Source organism: Panthera onca, chromosome E3 (genome assembly GCF_046562875.1).
Source record: "Panthera onca isolate mPanOnc1 chromosome E3, mPanOnc1 haplotype 2, whole genome shotgun sequence".
In the NCBI taxonomy this organism is placed as follows: Eukaryota; Metazoa; Chordata; class Mammalia; order Carnivora; family Felidae; genus Panthera; species Panthera onca.
Window position 1 is genome coordinate 31667194 of NC_138354.1, and position 15463 is coordinate 31682656.

Consider the following 15463-nt stretch of genomic DNA (forward strand, 5'->3'; position numbering starts at 1 on the left):
CGTCACAGAGAACATATTCTCATCTTTGACCTCATCAAAGCCAGAGCCCGTTTCTTCCACGTCTGCCACCTCCCTGCAATGGGCCCACACTCATGTAAGACACACAAAACATGAGCGACCCACAGGCAGCCTCAGCCAGGGCAGCCAGTGCCTCTCTCAACGCACAGCTGAAATCACTGTGGAGCACCAGGTGTCTAAGTCTGGACTCTTCTGCACCTTGCCAGTGTTTCCTGGTTGCATCCATAGGAGACCGGCTTCGGGGCAAAGCTTGCACGTGCTGCATTTGCCAACAGACACAAAACCCCGATCGTCACGAAAATGTGCTTTCAAAGTTCCATACCCGTATGTCCCGGGTAGCCAGGTACTGCCCACCTGAACCCCAAACTGTAGCCCCTCGGGGCTCTCCTATGGAACCCAACTACCCATGGTGGTGAGCAAGCCAAGCATAAACCAGGGGCAAGAGTTTAACCTGGGCACATGTGGGAAGACAGACTGGCGATCCGAAGAACCCTTTGCTTTAAAGCCAAGGAGCGTGCGATCACTCAGGGTCTGTGCCCATGGGCAGAAAAAGATATTGGACTGAAAGAGGGGTTTTGATTCTGGGACACAGAGAGGTCTAAAGTGGGTTCTGCAATCATCCTTCTGGAGGATTTTGTGTCAAAAACTAACATTTCTAAGCTAAGCCTCTATGTGCGATATATTTTTAGTAGCCTCTCTTAAATGGCACTTTTAAAAATAATCTCCTTCAAGACGGTAGACGATTAAAACACCAATGTCCAAGTGCTGAATTTAAAAGCCTCTTATAATTTGGAACTCAACGTTTAGAGCTGCTGTGGGGCAGCAGACAATTTGGTACTTGATCATTAGATATTCTGCAAGTGCCGCCCAGCTGAAAAATATATTTCTTATTAAGCTTCTGTACTTAAATAGCATCAGCCCACAAGTGAAAGCATTCCCTCTGAAGGTTTTAACGATCCCAAGCAAGTCCCAGGAAGCATTTCATTTCAAAGTGAGCCATATTAAAAAACTTGGGATGAGTTTCTTTTTTTTTTCCGCCATCGATCTCAACCTTGAATTTTAAATTACTTGTCTTGCTCTCCCACCAGGCACAGTCATTTCCACAGTAGAGGAAGGGTGCCCTGTGGAAACGCCAAGCAGCTTAGAGCAAGGATTAACAGCAAGTCTGTTATCCTGCAGGATCCAGGAAGGCACCTTGGATAACCAAGTATGGTGGTTAAGAGAGTGTAACCATGGATCCTACAGGTACGTGGTCAGATTTACACATCATACGCTCCGAGGGTGACTCCGGTGGCAGCCCAAGGAGAGGCACGTGAACACAGACCCGTCTCAAGAAAGCTACCAGTCTGCGTGGGAAATGAAGTTCAACACAAGAGAGGGGAACCATATTGCAGCAGGCAGGAAGGGACAGTCTGCACAGGCTTTTGGGGAGCTTGGTCCTAAGGGATACCACCACACAGGGGCCCTGTGCAGAACACACAAGTCGGGCAACAAGGAAGAAACGGAAAGGCTGTGAGCTTGTCGAGCCAGCTGCGACGCACAGCAGGCATCTTCCCATCACCAGGCAACGCGAACGCTCACCCAAGGAGAGAAAATGGGAAGGAGCGGGGAGGGGAGAGACAGAGTGAGCCGGCTGCAGAGAAGGGTTCAGGCATGAGCAAGAGACAGACAGGCAGACGGAGACCAAGCACACGCAGGAAGTGGGGTTGGGAGGTCAGAGAGAGCCAGAGATCAAGACAGGCAGATGGAGAAAGAAAGGAGCAGACAGAGAGAAAGAGAAGCAGGCAGGAGAACAGCAAGAGAGAAGCGCAACGGGACAGAAGAAACAGAGAAATAGTTAACAATCAACCAGACGGAGCAGGAGAGAGAAGGTAATCTGAGCGAGAATAAGAAGTGCCAGCTCCTCGAGAGCACCTGTGCAAGAGGCCCCGAGTGCCAGGGTTCAGCACTGCTCAGGTGACCGAGGCCCCGGCCAGCTGGGGTGAGCGGAGAGCCAGTCGGAGCCGGGACCGAAAGACCCCGCTGCACCCCACAGCCACACAGCGTCACTCCCTCCCCTCCAGCCCCTGCACACTGCATGCCCAGACAGGCCCATGAGACAAACCGGGCTTCCCTGATCCCCTTGCCAGCTGGTGCGTGGGTAACGAAAACGGTGTGTAACTGGGCCCTAACTTTCCCAAATGCCTTCCTCCAAAGACATCTTAGAAAAGATGCTCCTTGGGGCGCCTGGGTGGTTCAGTGGTTAAGCGTCCGACTTCGTCTCCAGTCACTATCTCACGGTTCAGGAGTTCAAGCCCCACATTGAGCTCTGTGCTGACAGCTCTGAGCCTGGAGCCTGCTTTGAATTCTCTGTCCCCCTCTCCCTCTGCATCCCCCCACCCCCGCCCCGCTCTTTCTCTCTCTCTTTCTCTCAAAAATAAACAAAAGACCCCAAATAGCCAAAGTAATATTGGAGAAAAAAACCAAAATGGGAGGCATCACAATCCCAGACTTTAGCCTCTACTACAAAGCTGTGATCATCAAGACAGTATGTTACTGGCACAAAAACAGACACAGAGACCAATGGAATAGAATAGAGAACCCAGAAGTGGACCCACAGTGTATGGCCAACTAATCTTTGACAAAGCAGGAAAGAGTATCCAATGGAAAAAAGTCAGTCTCTTTAACAAATGGTGGTGGGAGACCTGGACAGCAACATGCAGAAGGATGAAACTAGACCACTTTCTTACACCATACACAAAAATAAACCCAAAATGGATGAAGGATCCAAATGTGGGACAGGAAACCATCAAAACCCTAAGAGGAGAAAGCGGGCAACAACCTCTTTGACCTCAGCCACAGCAATTTCTTGCTCGACACATCTCCAAAGGGAAGGGAATTAGAAGCAAAAATGAACTACCGGGACCTCATCAAGATAAAAAGCTTCTGCACTGCAAAGGAAACAATCAACAAAACTAGAAGGCAACAGACGGAATGGAAAAAGATATTTGCAAATTACATATCAGATAAAGGGCTAGTATCCACAATCTGTAAAGAACTTAACAAACTCAACACCCGAAAAACAAATAATCCAGTGAAGAAATGGGTAGAAGACATGAGTAGACACTTTGCCAAAGAAGACATCCAGATGGCCGACAGACACATGAAAAGATGCTCAACGTCATTCGTCATCAGGGAACTACAAATCAAAACCACACTAAGATACCACCTCATGCCGGTCTGAGTGGCTAAAATGAACAAATCAGGAAACCATAGATGCTGGAGAGGATGTGGAGAAACGGGAGCCCTCTTGCACTGTTGGTGGGAACGCAAACTGGTGCAGCCGCTCTGGAAAACAGTGTGGAGGTTCCTCAAAAAATTAAAAATAGACTACCCTATGACCCAGCAATAGCACTGCTAGGAATTTACCCAAGGGATACAGGAGTGCTGATGCAGAGGGGCACCTGTACCCCAATGTGTATAGCAGCACTTTCAACAATAGCCAAATTAAGGAAAGAGCCTAAATGTCCATCAACTGACAAATGGATAAAGAAGATGTGGTTTATATATACAATGGAATACTACTTGGCAATGAGAAAGAATGAAATTTGGCCATTTGCAGCAACGTGGCTGGAACTGGAGGGTATTATGCTAAGTGAAATAAGTCAGTGAGAGAAAGACAGATACCGTATGTTTTCACTCATATGTGCATCTTGACAAACTTAAAAGAAGACCATGGGGGAGGGGAAGGCTAAAAACAGTTACAGACAGGGAGGGAGGCAAACCATAAGAGACTCTTAAGGATTGAGAACAAACTAAGGGTAGATGGGGCGTGAGGGAGACGGGAAAGTGGGTGATGGGCAGGGAGGACAGCACTTGCTGGGATGAGCAGTGGGTGTTGTATGGAAACTAATTTGATAATAAATTATATTTACAAAAATAAACAAACATTTAAAAAAGTTTTCGAAAAGATGCTCCTTGGGGAAATGATCTTGGGAAATAATGCATATAACGCATGCTGTACCTACCCCCTTTGGAGAGCGGGGAGGCACCATTGTGGGAAGTGCTCCAGCAAGGAAGCCCAGTGAACACGCTCTGATCTAACATTTTCTGGATCCTTCCACCACTGCACTCCCCTCTTCTAAAGGCACCAGCTTTGCATGCCCACTGAATCAGCGTTCTGCTTTTGGGAAACTGCCTTCTCTAGATTCCAAGTTTTCCAAAGAGCCCTTTCTGAGATGAAGATGAAGTGATTAGTGTGCCTTAAAAACAAAACAAAACAAAACAAAACAAAACAAAACAAAAACTACTTTGATGTCCAGAATGAGCTGGAGATAAGAAAGGGACAGATTCGTCTTGCAGGTAGGGAGTGGGCACCACAGAGGAATCCGGATCTTTAAAACCACCCAGTGTGTCGGGCCTAGAGCACATCACACTAAATTTTGCTTGAAATGAAAAAGCAAAAATGAAACAGGCAGAGGCACAGTTTGAAAAAGGAGACAGGCCCGGATTTGCATGGGGTGCCACCGCAAAGCCATGTGCCTCGGGCTGGGTCACGAGAGCTCCCTGCATCTCTGTCAGCTCGTGTGACCCCTGGACCTAAGACACACATTACACAGGGCTGCTGTCGCGGGGAGAGGATGTGAATGCCGCCTCAAGTCACACACACTGGGCCATCTCTGCCGCCTGGGCGGAGGGGGCAGATGCAATTAAAGGATGCTCAGGATGGAGAGACAGAGACCCAACTCAGGAGCAGAAGAAAGAGAAGAGGAATCCAACTTCAACGACGTGAAGTGAGACCATGTCTGCCCCCCCAGGGGGAACGAACCCCCACATGATGACTAGCTCAGCCCTAAGCTTTCCCCTCTAATGGACCCGCACGCCTCAAAATCTTACAAGGCTCTATTTCCCTGTCTCCATTTATTATTCAAAGCAGGAGCTGATCTCCCAGAGAGCTCTCAGGGCTGTAATCAAATCCCACTAAAAGTGGAAGAAAAAAAAAAAAGAAAGAAAAGAAAAAAGAAAAAGAAAAAACTCCGGCATTCATTCACATCTTATACCAGAGGGGGAGAAAAGAATAATGAGCAGAGTCCTAAAAATACCTACATTCAAAAAAAGAAAACGAAAAAACTTCAACCCCTAATCCCAAACTCATTCTTAAAATAAGCAACTTGGCTTCAAAGTCTGTAACATCACAAAAAGGTAGCAGTGGGAGCAAACTATGTCCCTGCTCCTATCTTTGAAAACAACCATCCGGGCCACACACTCCTCCTGAGCTCTGTGCAAACGAAGTTCTCACTCAGCAAACGCTCAGCAAGCACCTACTACGTGCACGTCGGTGCTAGGCACTGGCGATTTGGACATGAAAACGGGTCAGGCCACCGCCACGAGCCCATGACCGAGCGGTTTTACTGGCAGCCTCTCCACGAGCCGCCCAGGGGAGCCATGTTATCCCCACTTGATACAGGGCCAGGTGGGGCTTCCAAATACAGCAAAACCAGGGCTTCCCATGACACTCTGGCGGTGTAGGAGGAAGTCAAATCCAAGGTGAGCAGAGAGCCGGGCCAAGTGGAAATAAACACGGGAGAGCCTGAGCTTCCCAAGGTAGATGCTTCTCACAGAGACATAGAAGACTCCAGAACTGAAGCTGAGCTTCCAACTTCCTCCTTCCTTTTGCCCCAGTGGTCTGACTCTGGGGAGGTAAGCAGAGCAGGCCCAGGGCAATGACAAGGTCAAGTATGCCCTGGGGACCACTGCCCAAATGGCCAGCTCTTCCCACAGTCTTCAGGCCCTTAAATGACCTCTCTTCTCTCTCCTCCCTGTGTTCAGCACCACCTGCCCCCAGGAAAGGATCCCATGACAGTCAGAGCTACCACTGTGTGAATGGATGCCATTGCCCTGAAGGACATTCAGACAGGAGACAAAAACATGGCAGGGCAGAGAGAAGGTGGGCTTACACGTCAAAGGTTCCAGGGAAGTCTGGACTCCAGCACTTCCTACTTGGGACTTTCATTCATTCATCTGATGATTCACCCAACGAGCCAACCCACATGAACTCAGCACCTACTGCATGAATCACTGGGCCCCAAGCAAGCAGGAGACATAGAATTTGCTCTCCCGGAGCAGGGAAGACAGATAACAATCAGTGACAGATCCACGTAGAATTACATTAAGAGAAGAAGGGAGAGAGGCTTGTAAGCATCATACTCTACAGGGAAAATGTGACCTTGTCGTGGGCATCAGCATGGTTTCCTGAGGAAGTGAGGAGTTGATATCGACGGTTTGAGGCCTGAGCACAGAGCATTATTCCAGGCAGAGGGAACAGCAGGAGCAAAGGGTACATAGAACGAGGAAGCAAGGGCCATGGAGCTGAAGACGACCGACAGGCTGGAGGCCCACCACTGTGGGGCACCGTAACGAGGTGGCAGGTGGGACCTAAACCCTTCTGTACTTCCGCTGCCAGATTTATAAAAGAGGGTGACACCCCAACTTGATTCACAGGCTTCTCTCCAAAATTAAGTGAGAATGAACACGAAGACCCAATGTGTGCCTGACACACTGTCAGAACTTGATACATCGTGAGCTGGTGATGGATGCCGGCCCCCCAGAAGGGTTTCCTGCAATGAGGTCAGGGAGGATGGAAGAAGGGGGTGGTCTTCCCCAGTGCCTTGGAAATCTTCCAAGGCAAGGTTTCTGGGGATCACCTGGCTGAGCTGGGCCCCACAGACTGCCCGACAATCTTCTAATCCAAAAGTAGGATTCACAAGAATGTTATGCTAACATTGTCATGGAAGTAAAAACGAGAAACAACTCAATATCCATCAATAGGGGCCTGGTCAAATAAATTATGGTATTGCCAGTTTAAGGGAACATGACATAGTTCTTCAATAGAAGAATGAGGTAGAGCTACATGTAAAATAAAAAGATCCCCCCTGTTAAATGGGGCTGAGGGGAGTCCTATACGGAGTCGGCAGCTAGTTACTAAAGCATGGAGCATTGTGTGTGTGATGCCCCCAGGCATCCCTCATCTCTGAAAAGACAAACCCAACACTGGTCATTGTTAGTGACTCCAGGCAGAAAAACGAGGGGGCCAGCGACAGGAGGAAGATTCACTTTTCACTAAATGCTCTTACACTGCTTGACTTTTTAGCATGGGTGTAACGAGATTGGTCAAGAGTCCAAAAGTCTGCAAATTTCAAATGTTTAAAGCAAAATCCAGTCTTGCAAGGCAGACAGAGCCCCCACTTCTTGCTGTGGGGGCTTGGCTGAGTTACTTCATGTCTGAGCCTCAGGTGCTACTTCTGTAAAATGGTGTCATAATGGTAATCACCACTGAGGTCGGTGAGGATTAAATGAAGGGCTAATACTTTAGAGGTATTTAAATTTGAGGTATACATCAATTACTCAATAAATGTCACCTATTAAAATCAGAGTTGCTTATTTATAACAACTGGTTAGTAGTATTTGTCATTCACACAGAGAATAATGCACCGAAGGTGCACTCTGAAAATGCGTCCGCGGCGACAAGAGCCACCTATCTTTCTTTCAGCATAAGGGCACATGACAACTCCTATAGGATCTGACCTACACTAAGGAATGGGAGCCCTCCTGGGTCTGCACCTGCTATCAAGCCCCCTCCAGTAAGGTGGGCCATGGAATATGCCAGGACCCCTTGCACTGGGCAGGGATATGGGAGACACTTGCCTGCACCCCACACCAGTTCCGCCCACACTCTGAAACACAAGTCAATGCCGGGAGTTCTCCGTTACTACAACCCCACTGTCCTTTCTCAGCTACGGGGTCACAGATGCAGTAAAATGTGAAGGCACATTGCCGAGGTCTTTAACATGGGGCACGGCTGGGAAGGACACGCAGAGGGACCTTGGGATCTTGCTTGGAAGGCTGATGGGTAACACAAGGGAAGCCCCCTTACTTGTTCCCCCAATTGCCCAGAGTTGGTGGAGCGCAAGAAAGAAAACAGACTTTGTGATTAAATCCAAGTTTGAATCCAGCTCCACAACATACTCACTCAGAGATTCGGGGACCTCTCTGAGCCTCGGTCAACCTATAAAACAAAGATGATATCAACTGCCGCAAAGGGTTCTTAGTGCACAATAGGTACTTACGAAATGTGTTTCCGTCTTAGGAAAATGTGCCTCTCCCTAATGAAAGAGCTCCACAGAGATCTCGTACAAATCTTGGGCTTGTGAGGAGCAAGGGAAACAAAGTCTATCAGGGATGCACCACAGGGCTTTAAGCACAGGAGGCAACATTCACACGCTGGCATCAGAGAAACAAAGAGGGTCTGGTGTGAAGGTACCTCCAGTGGTGCCTTCCCACATCGATGCCTACGTGCACCCTGATTGAAGGGTGTGAAAGCAAGATGGCCAAAAGAAAAAAAAAATCAAACCTGAAACTCATCAAGACTCTACAGTTAATGACCAATTCAAAGGAAAGGCAAAGGACAGAGGAACACGGTAAGGATCACCATAGGGTCGCAATCAACAAAATCCTAAACAGGAAAACCTAGAGTTCAAAGGGCCAAGTTTGTCAATAGTGGCAACACAAGGTGGTGAAGGGAGGACTATGGAAGGGAATATACAAATTAAGAGGCTTCAGAGACCTATCACCCAACTGCAACGTATGCACTGCATTAAGACCCTGATTACAGCAGATAAATCAAAAACATTTTTTTCAGATAACTGGAGAAAATTAACCACTGACTGGACATCTGAAGACACTAAGGAATTATCACTGATTTTTCAGGTACGATAATCGTACTGTAAATATCTTTTAGTGATAAATACTCAAATATTTATGTCTGAAATAGTATCATGACTTGGACATGCATCCAAATAATTTGAGCTCAGAAGGGATTGAATTGAGTAGGAACGAATCAAGAATGACCCCGAGCTGATTACTGGGAGAGCTGAGTGACGGGGTTTCATTAAATGATTCTCCCTTTCCCATAGGTTTGCAATTGCCATTTTATTAAAAGTTCGTGAGTAAGCCCGAGGCTGGTAGGGAATGTTCACAACGTGCGTAACTGAAAAGATATGTGAAGTACTGTTAGAAATCAGCAAGAAAACACACACACAGCCCAGTCGAAAGTGGACAAAGACTACAAGTCACAGAAGGGGAAGCCAAAATAACCAGGCAGCAAATGTCAAGAAGGCCCACCCCGCTCGTGATCAGAAAAATCCCAGGGAAACCACCTCACACCCAGAAGCATTCGTAGAGACGTTCAAGTGTTGGCAGGAACTCCTACACACTGACAGAGGGATAATCAACAGGTGATAATCAACAACAACAACACGGATCTCAAGGAAACATTTGCGTAGTGGAGGCAGGAAGTGCTAATAAATGGCCACTAAGATAGTAAAGGGAGACAAGCAGAAGCTATCCATCTCCTGATAGAAAACACCACTCCAGCGACAGGAACGTTAGCGGGAAAATTAAACCAACATCCAAGTGCCCAGACCCAAGCGCCAAGTTAAGAAAATAGAGGCAACAGAGGGGCGTGCGGAGTAACACTGTAGAGGTGCGATCTGCGAGTCTCAGGTGGTGACACGACCCGGTCTTCAGCAGACACGTGTTAAGGAAAAGAGAGTTGGAGGACTCCATAGACGAACAGAAACATAAGCGAGTGGTTCAATCCAGAGACAAAGGGAGCACAACACTGGTTGGCAGGGGCTGCAGGAGGGAGGAATGGGGCGTCGGGGTAGAGTGGGGCAGAGGTTCAGCTGGGGAAGATGAACACGGTCAGGAGACAGACGGTGGTGTGGGCTGCACAACAACGTGAGTGAACCTAAAGCCACACAACTGCACACGTCAAACTGGCTAACATGGTAAATTTTATGTCATATTTTACTAAATTCAAACAAGGGTTTTAAGAAGAAGAGAAACATAAAGGACATTACCAATTACAACATGTGGACCTCATGTGGATCCTAATTTTTAAAAAGCTATAAAAAGGTACGGAACAGTAAGAAGTATGAACACTGATATTTGATGGTATAAAGGAACTAATGGTCACAGACAGGGGACGATGGTAATATATTCATGGTTTCCTATTTCTAAGATCTACACGGAGCTGTGTACAGATGAAGTCACAGCCAGTATTTGATTCAAATTAATACAGAAGGGAGAAGCAGGTGCGGAACTTCAAACAAACTGACCTCGACTGAGGACAGTTCTACTTCACAGGGATACAGGACATGCTTTAAACTTACCTGCCTACCTATGGGCATCTGACATTTAACATGATAAAAGCTCCGAGATGAAGAAGCTATCATAAACGTGCACAGGAGGATGAAACACTCTCAGCAACCGGGTTTGTGACAGCTGAGTAAATGCAAACAACCCAAATGTCCAATCAAACTCGACGGGATTACAAATACTGTGGTACTGGGGCACCTGGGTGGCTCAGCTGGTTAAGTGGCCGACTTCAGCTCAGTCATGATCTCACAGTTAGTGAGTTCGAGCCCCGCGTCGGGCTCTGTGCTGATGGCTCAGAGCCTGGAGCCTGCTTCGGATTCTGTGTCTCCCTCTCTCTCTGCTCCTTCTCCACTTGCGCTCTCTCTCTCTCAAAAATAAACACTAAAAAATGTTTTGAAAAAAAATAGTGGAATACGTTGTTCAATAGAGAACTAGAGTCAAGAAAGTGAATGAACTAGACCAGGACTTCCTAACCAGGGTGGTTTGGCCCCTGCCCCTCAGGAAACGTCGGGCAACGTCTGCAGGCCTTCTTGGTCACTGTAACAGCCTGGAGTGCTGCTGACCTCCAGTGGGTAGAAATCAGGGGTGCTGCTAAACACCCAGGATGCATAGGACAGCCCACAACAAGTAACTACCATCGCCCCCTTTACGTATCTGCGGGGGATACATTCCAAGATCCTAAGTGGGTGTCTGAAGCCATGGACAGCACTGAAGCATACACATACTGTGCTTTTTACTACACATGAATACCTATGACAAAGTTTAATTTATAAATCAGGCACAGTAAGGGGTTAGCAACAGAAAATAACTGAATAATTTTAGCAATATACTGTAATAAAAGATGTGAATGAGCCCCTCTCTCAAAATCTTACTGTCCTGTACTCCCCCTTCTTCTTGTGATGATGTGCAATGATCCAAGGCCTAAGTGACGGGATCAAGGGGGGTGAGTGATGCAAGCATCGTGATGTAGCATGAGGCCACCGCTGACCTTCTCACAACTCACCAGAAGGAGAGTGGTGTGCTTCCAGACCACGGGAAGCGGAACCACGGCTATGGGGGGACTACCGTAAGTGGCCCCAAGTATCGAGAGAGCCACAGTTTAAAGATCCTGTACTAGATCTTTGTGAGACAGTCCTCAAACCACAAAACTGAGTTAAAAACCAGCAAAAACAAGGGGCCACGGGACTTACACAGTAACATCATGTAGGTGAAAGTCAAACAGAACCAAGACTGCTTATTGCTAATTGAAACGTATGTGTGTAGCAAAGTATAAAAATAGGAAGGAGAAGGCTACACGCCCATTTCAGAATATGGATTATGGGGTGCCGGGGCATGAAACGTTACAAAGGGGGGCTTCAAATGGAACTGGTATCATCGTGTTTATTCTACCCCCTTCCACCTAAAGAAAACCAAGCATAGTGAAGGTTAATGCACATGTAACAGCTGGACAGCGGGTACACGGAAGCTCACTCTGGCCATCTCTGTACTCTTCTTCTACACCCTTGACACAGTCAACAACGAACAAGCTGAGGAGCAGGGTTGGGGGTCACGGAGGCTGGGCAGACAGACCGACACAGCAGGTAGGAGGGCAGGGCTGGGACCTTCCCGGGGGGGAGCACTCACCGGCCCGCGCAGGTCGATGAGCTCCTGCCTCATCTGGGACACGAGGGCTTCCTTGGCCACCAGGGCCCTGTGCAGGCGCTCGTTGAACTCGATCAGCTCGCCGTGCATCTCCGCCACCTGGAACACACAAGCACCGAACGGTGAGGCTCAGAGGGCAGACTCCCCTCACCCAGGTCACCTGTCCCACCTTCTCTGGGCCTGTCACTTGTCAGCAAGGCACCGGGAGGTTGTTTGGGCTGGAGACAGAACGCCACTCACCTGTGAGTCGTGCAAATCCACCTGTAAGGTGAACACGTCTTACACTTGGTTCATTTTAACTCTACAGAATCTACAGTCGGCCGTTCAAGGTCAGGACGGTGCTGTTATCGGGTTATTTGGGGCCTAAGGTTTTCTCCTTCATGGACACTTTTCTAGTGAAGGCTTTCTTGCTCATCTGAGTTGGGCCTGCCAAAAATTACGCTGCTGATGGTACAGCTGGACTGACCGACCATTTCTGTTCCTCAGGAACTTGGTTCTGAAACCCGAGAAAATAGAACCAGAGCTCAAAGCGATGGGAACAGTAATGATGACGGACAGAACTGCAATGGCACAGCTACCCCTGAATTACTGCTTAGTCAACGCCAGGAAATCCTTTCCATGTGCTGCTAACATCTTTGCTACGCGGGCTCTATAAGGCAGGCGTTGTCATTTCTGCCTTACAGAAGGGAAAGGCTGTCACAGAGTGGAAGAAGCTAGCTCAAGGTCATACCGCTAATGAAGGACTGACTCCAGGACCCTGGCTCTCGACCACTGGGCTACCTGCCATGATTCTACCACTTCCACCGTGCCCCACGTGCAGCCCACTTGATGGTGGCCCACGGTGAGCCCTTGAATTTTTGCACGTTTATTCAATGCCCCCAGCTCACCCCAAAGAAACAGAAACAGAGGTTGCCATAAGGTAGGCTATGATTGATGTACAGAATCAACAAAAGACCTTTCCAGCTATTTGTTTACAAAGATGTGTTCCTGTAAGGCCAAAACATAAAGTAATTTCCCTGATTACATGAGCAATCTTGACCGGGCTTAAAATCAAATTCAACTATAATTTATTTAAACTTTTTAGAGAAATGTGAGACATCCTCTTGCCATGCTCTTCAGGAACGTTCAAAGAAGAATCTTGCAAGTATCTTAAAGAGAACCCCTCTCCAGGGCACCCAGGTGGCTCAGTCAGTTAAGTGTCCAACTTGGGCTCATGATCTCATGGTTTGTGGGTTCACCCTACACTGGGGTCTGCACTGGCGGTGTGGAGCCTGTTTGGGATTCTCTCTCTCTCTCTCTCTCTCTCTCTCTCTCCTTCCCTCCCTCCCTCTCTGTCCCCAGCACCACTTGCACTCTCTCTCTCTCTCAAAAATAAATAAACAACAACCACAAAAGAGAATCCCTTGAGAATGGAGATGCCAGGAGACCCTCACCTAACCCTGTGTCCTTGCTTTTCCCAAGAGATGACCCCCTCCTACATACCACAGACTGCAGCCAGGTACTTAGTATAAACAGTAGTCAAGACAAAAATATTACCAGACCATTTGTAATAAGTATTATATATGAAATATAAAACATACCATCAGAATAAAGAAGAGATCTAAGGACGCTTTTGTGGGAAAAGAAAGGATCATTAACCTAAGTCCTGATGCCTCAGGAGGAGTAAAGGAGGGCCTCCCTTTTTTTCTATTTTTTTTGATATGTCGTTATATAAAAGGTAAAAGGCATAAAAGGAAATACACAAGATATTACCATTAGTCAAGGGACAGATTTTCTTTCCATTATTTCTACTTTTCTTTATTTTTTAGTTTCCTGATAATGAACACTGTTCCATTTACCAGCGGGTATAATCACTTGGGCTCTTTAAAAGAATTAAAATTCTTGGCCTGAAACTAAAGGCAGCCGTGGTACAATCAACATGAAACGTACCGAGCTCCCGATCAAATTCTGAGGCTTCCTTCGACTTGCTGTGTGAACCCCCACCCTGTCCACGGTGGCCCCTGTCTCTCAGGTGCCCACCTCTTTCAAACCAGTGCGACATGCACGGTGAGAAGGGCCGGAAAGACACTGCAAGTCCCATGCAATTAACAACGGGAGAGTAAGTCAGGAAGCCCCTAACCGGGGTCCTTGTATATAGACCCAAAATTAATATTTCCCCGTTGTCTTATCCCTTTTGCATTAAAAAAAAAAAAAAAAAAAAAGCTTAGGATGGTCTTCTTGTGGCCTTTCACAAACACACACGGTATCACTAATAATGCGTGTGTGGATCCTCCACACAGAAATCACGTAAATCCCCCATGAGCCTCCTCGGGCCTAAGAATCCGTTTACCACACAGTAAACAGGAAACTGTGACACAACTACCCATATCACTGCTAAATACCTGCCAACATGCCCCCACGAAATAGAGCTTTAAATAAATGCCACTGTCATTTCCAAAGCAAAGCAGGGCTTTTGCTTTGTTTTTGTTTTGCTTTGTTTTGCAGGGGCAGCCAGTGTTGAAACAAATTTTCCATAAATGCATAAAACATCGACACATCCCAGCTTCAAAGGGTATTTATCACGAGCTGTTCTCTTCTGCAGCCAGAAGAGTGAGTTGACCGTGTCAGACGAAGCTTTCATTTCACTAGGGAAGGAGGCAGGGGGAAGGGGTGGAGATCCAGGGGAAGAGAGGAGACAAAATTTGATGCGCTCATTTCGAGCAGCCGTGAAAACTACAAGGTTCCCTGTTATTCAGCCAGGCTCTGAAACTCTGAATTTCTGTACGAGAGATCCCTACACACAGGCACTGAGACACACAGCTTTCGTCTTCCACAAACCATGCCGAGCATGCTGTTCCGTGAGTACCTCCTTCCAAGTCCAGTGTAACTAAAAATGGATTCAAGTCTCCCAGAGCCTCCAGACCAAGCGGAGATCATAAAAAACGAAAGCAGGAAGCTCAAGCACTGCCTGCTGGAGTTTTTATTAGGCTCCAAGGGTGCTTACAGGTCCCACCTGACCATTCCTGATTTTCAGCAGCCACAGAAACTCGCAGGGAATGGGGAGGGAAGGACATTAAGTAGCTACCCTTTAAGACCCTCCTCTACCAAGCAGACCCAGTGATCTTCCCAAAGCAACATCTGATGCTGTCACCTGCTGCTTAAAACCTTCAATGCTTCTCGCTGCTCTAAAGATAAATAAAACCCAAACACCTTTGAGATCTGGTGCCGGCCTCTCTCTAACCCCCCATCGCTTGCCCCCCACCTTTGGCATCTAAAGTCACTTAGACCCACAGATCTACATCCCATAAACGCGCTGAGCTCTAGGAGGACGCCCTGTAGACAGGGAGGAGAAAGGCACATTCAGCAGAGGAAACTTCAGTTGCAAAGGCCCCAAAGTTGCTGGGGTGGCGTGGGCAGCTGAGACAAGGCAGTTAAAGGCTCAGATTCCGGTGCAAGATAGGCCTGTGCTTGATCACTTACAGTGAGGTCTAGGGCACATCACTTAACGACGAGGAGCCTAAAGCCATTCACCTATGAAATGAGGGTTCAAAACCATACCCACTGCATGGGGCCACGGAGCTGCTGCCTTGAGCGGGTGCACTGTGTCTGGGCATGGTGAGAGCTCAGT

The 15463-nt window shown here is 47.6% G+C and overlaps 1 protein-coding gene across 4 annotated transcripts in view; it reads right to left on the reverse strand.

The window, feature by feature from the left end:
• Positions 1-15463, reverse strand: part of SNX29 (sorting nexin 29) — a 497129-nt gene that overhangs the window by 161585 nt on the left and 320081 nt on the right. For all 4 annotated transcript variants that reach the window (XM_060648527.3, XM_060648525.3, XM_060648528.3 and 1 more), the window contains one exon: positions 11839-11955. In XM_060648527.3, the coding sequence (XP_060504510.2) occupies positions 11839-11955 (117 nt within the window). The remainder of the gene's footprint in view (positions 1-11838; positions 11956-15463) is intronic.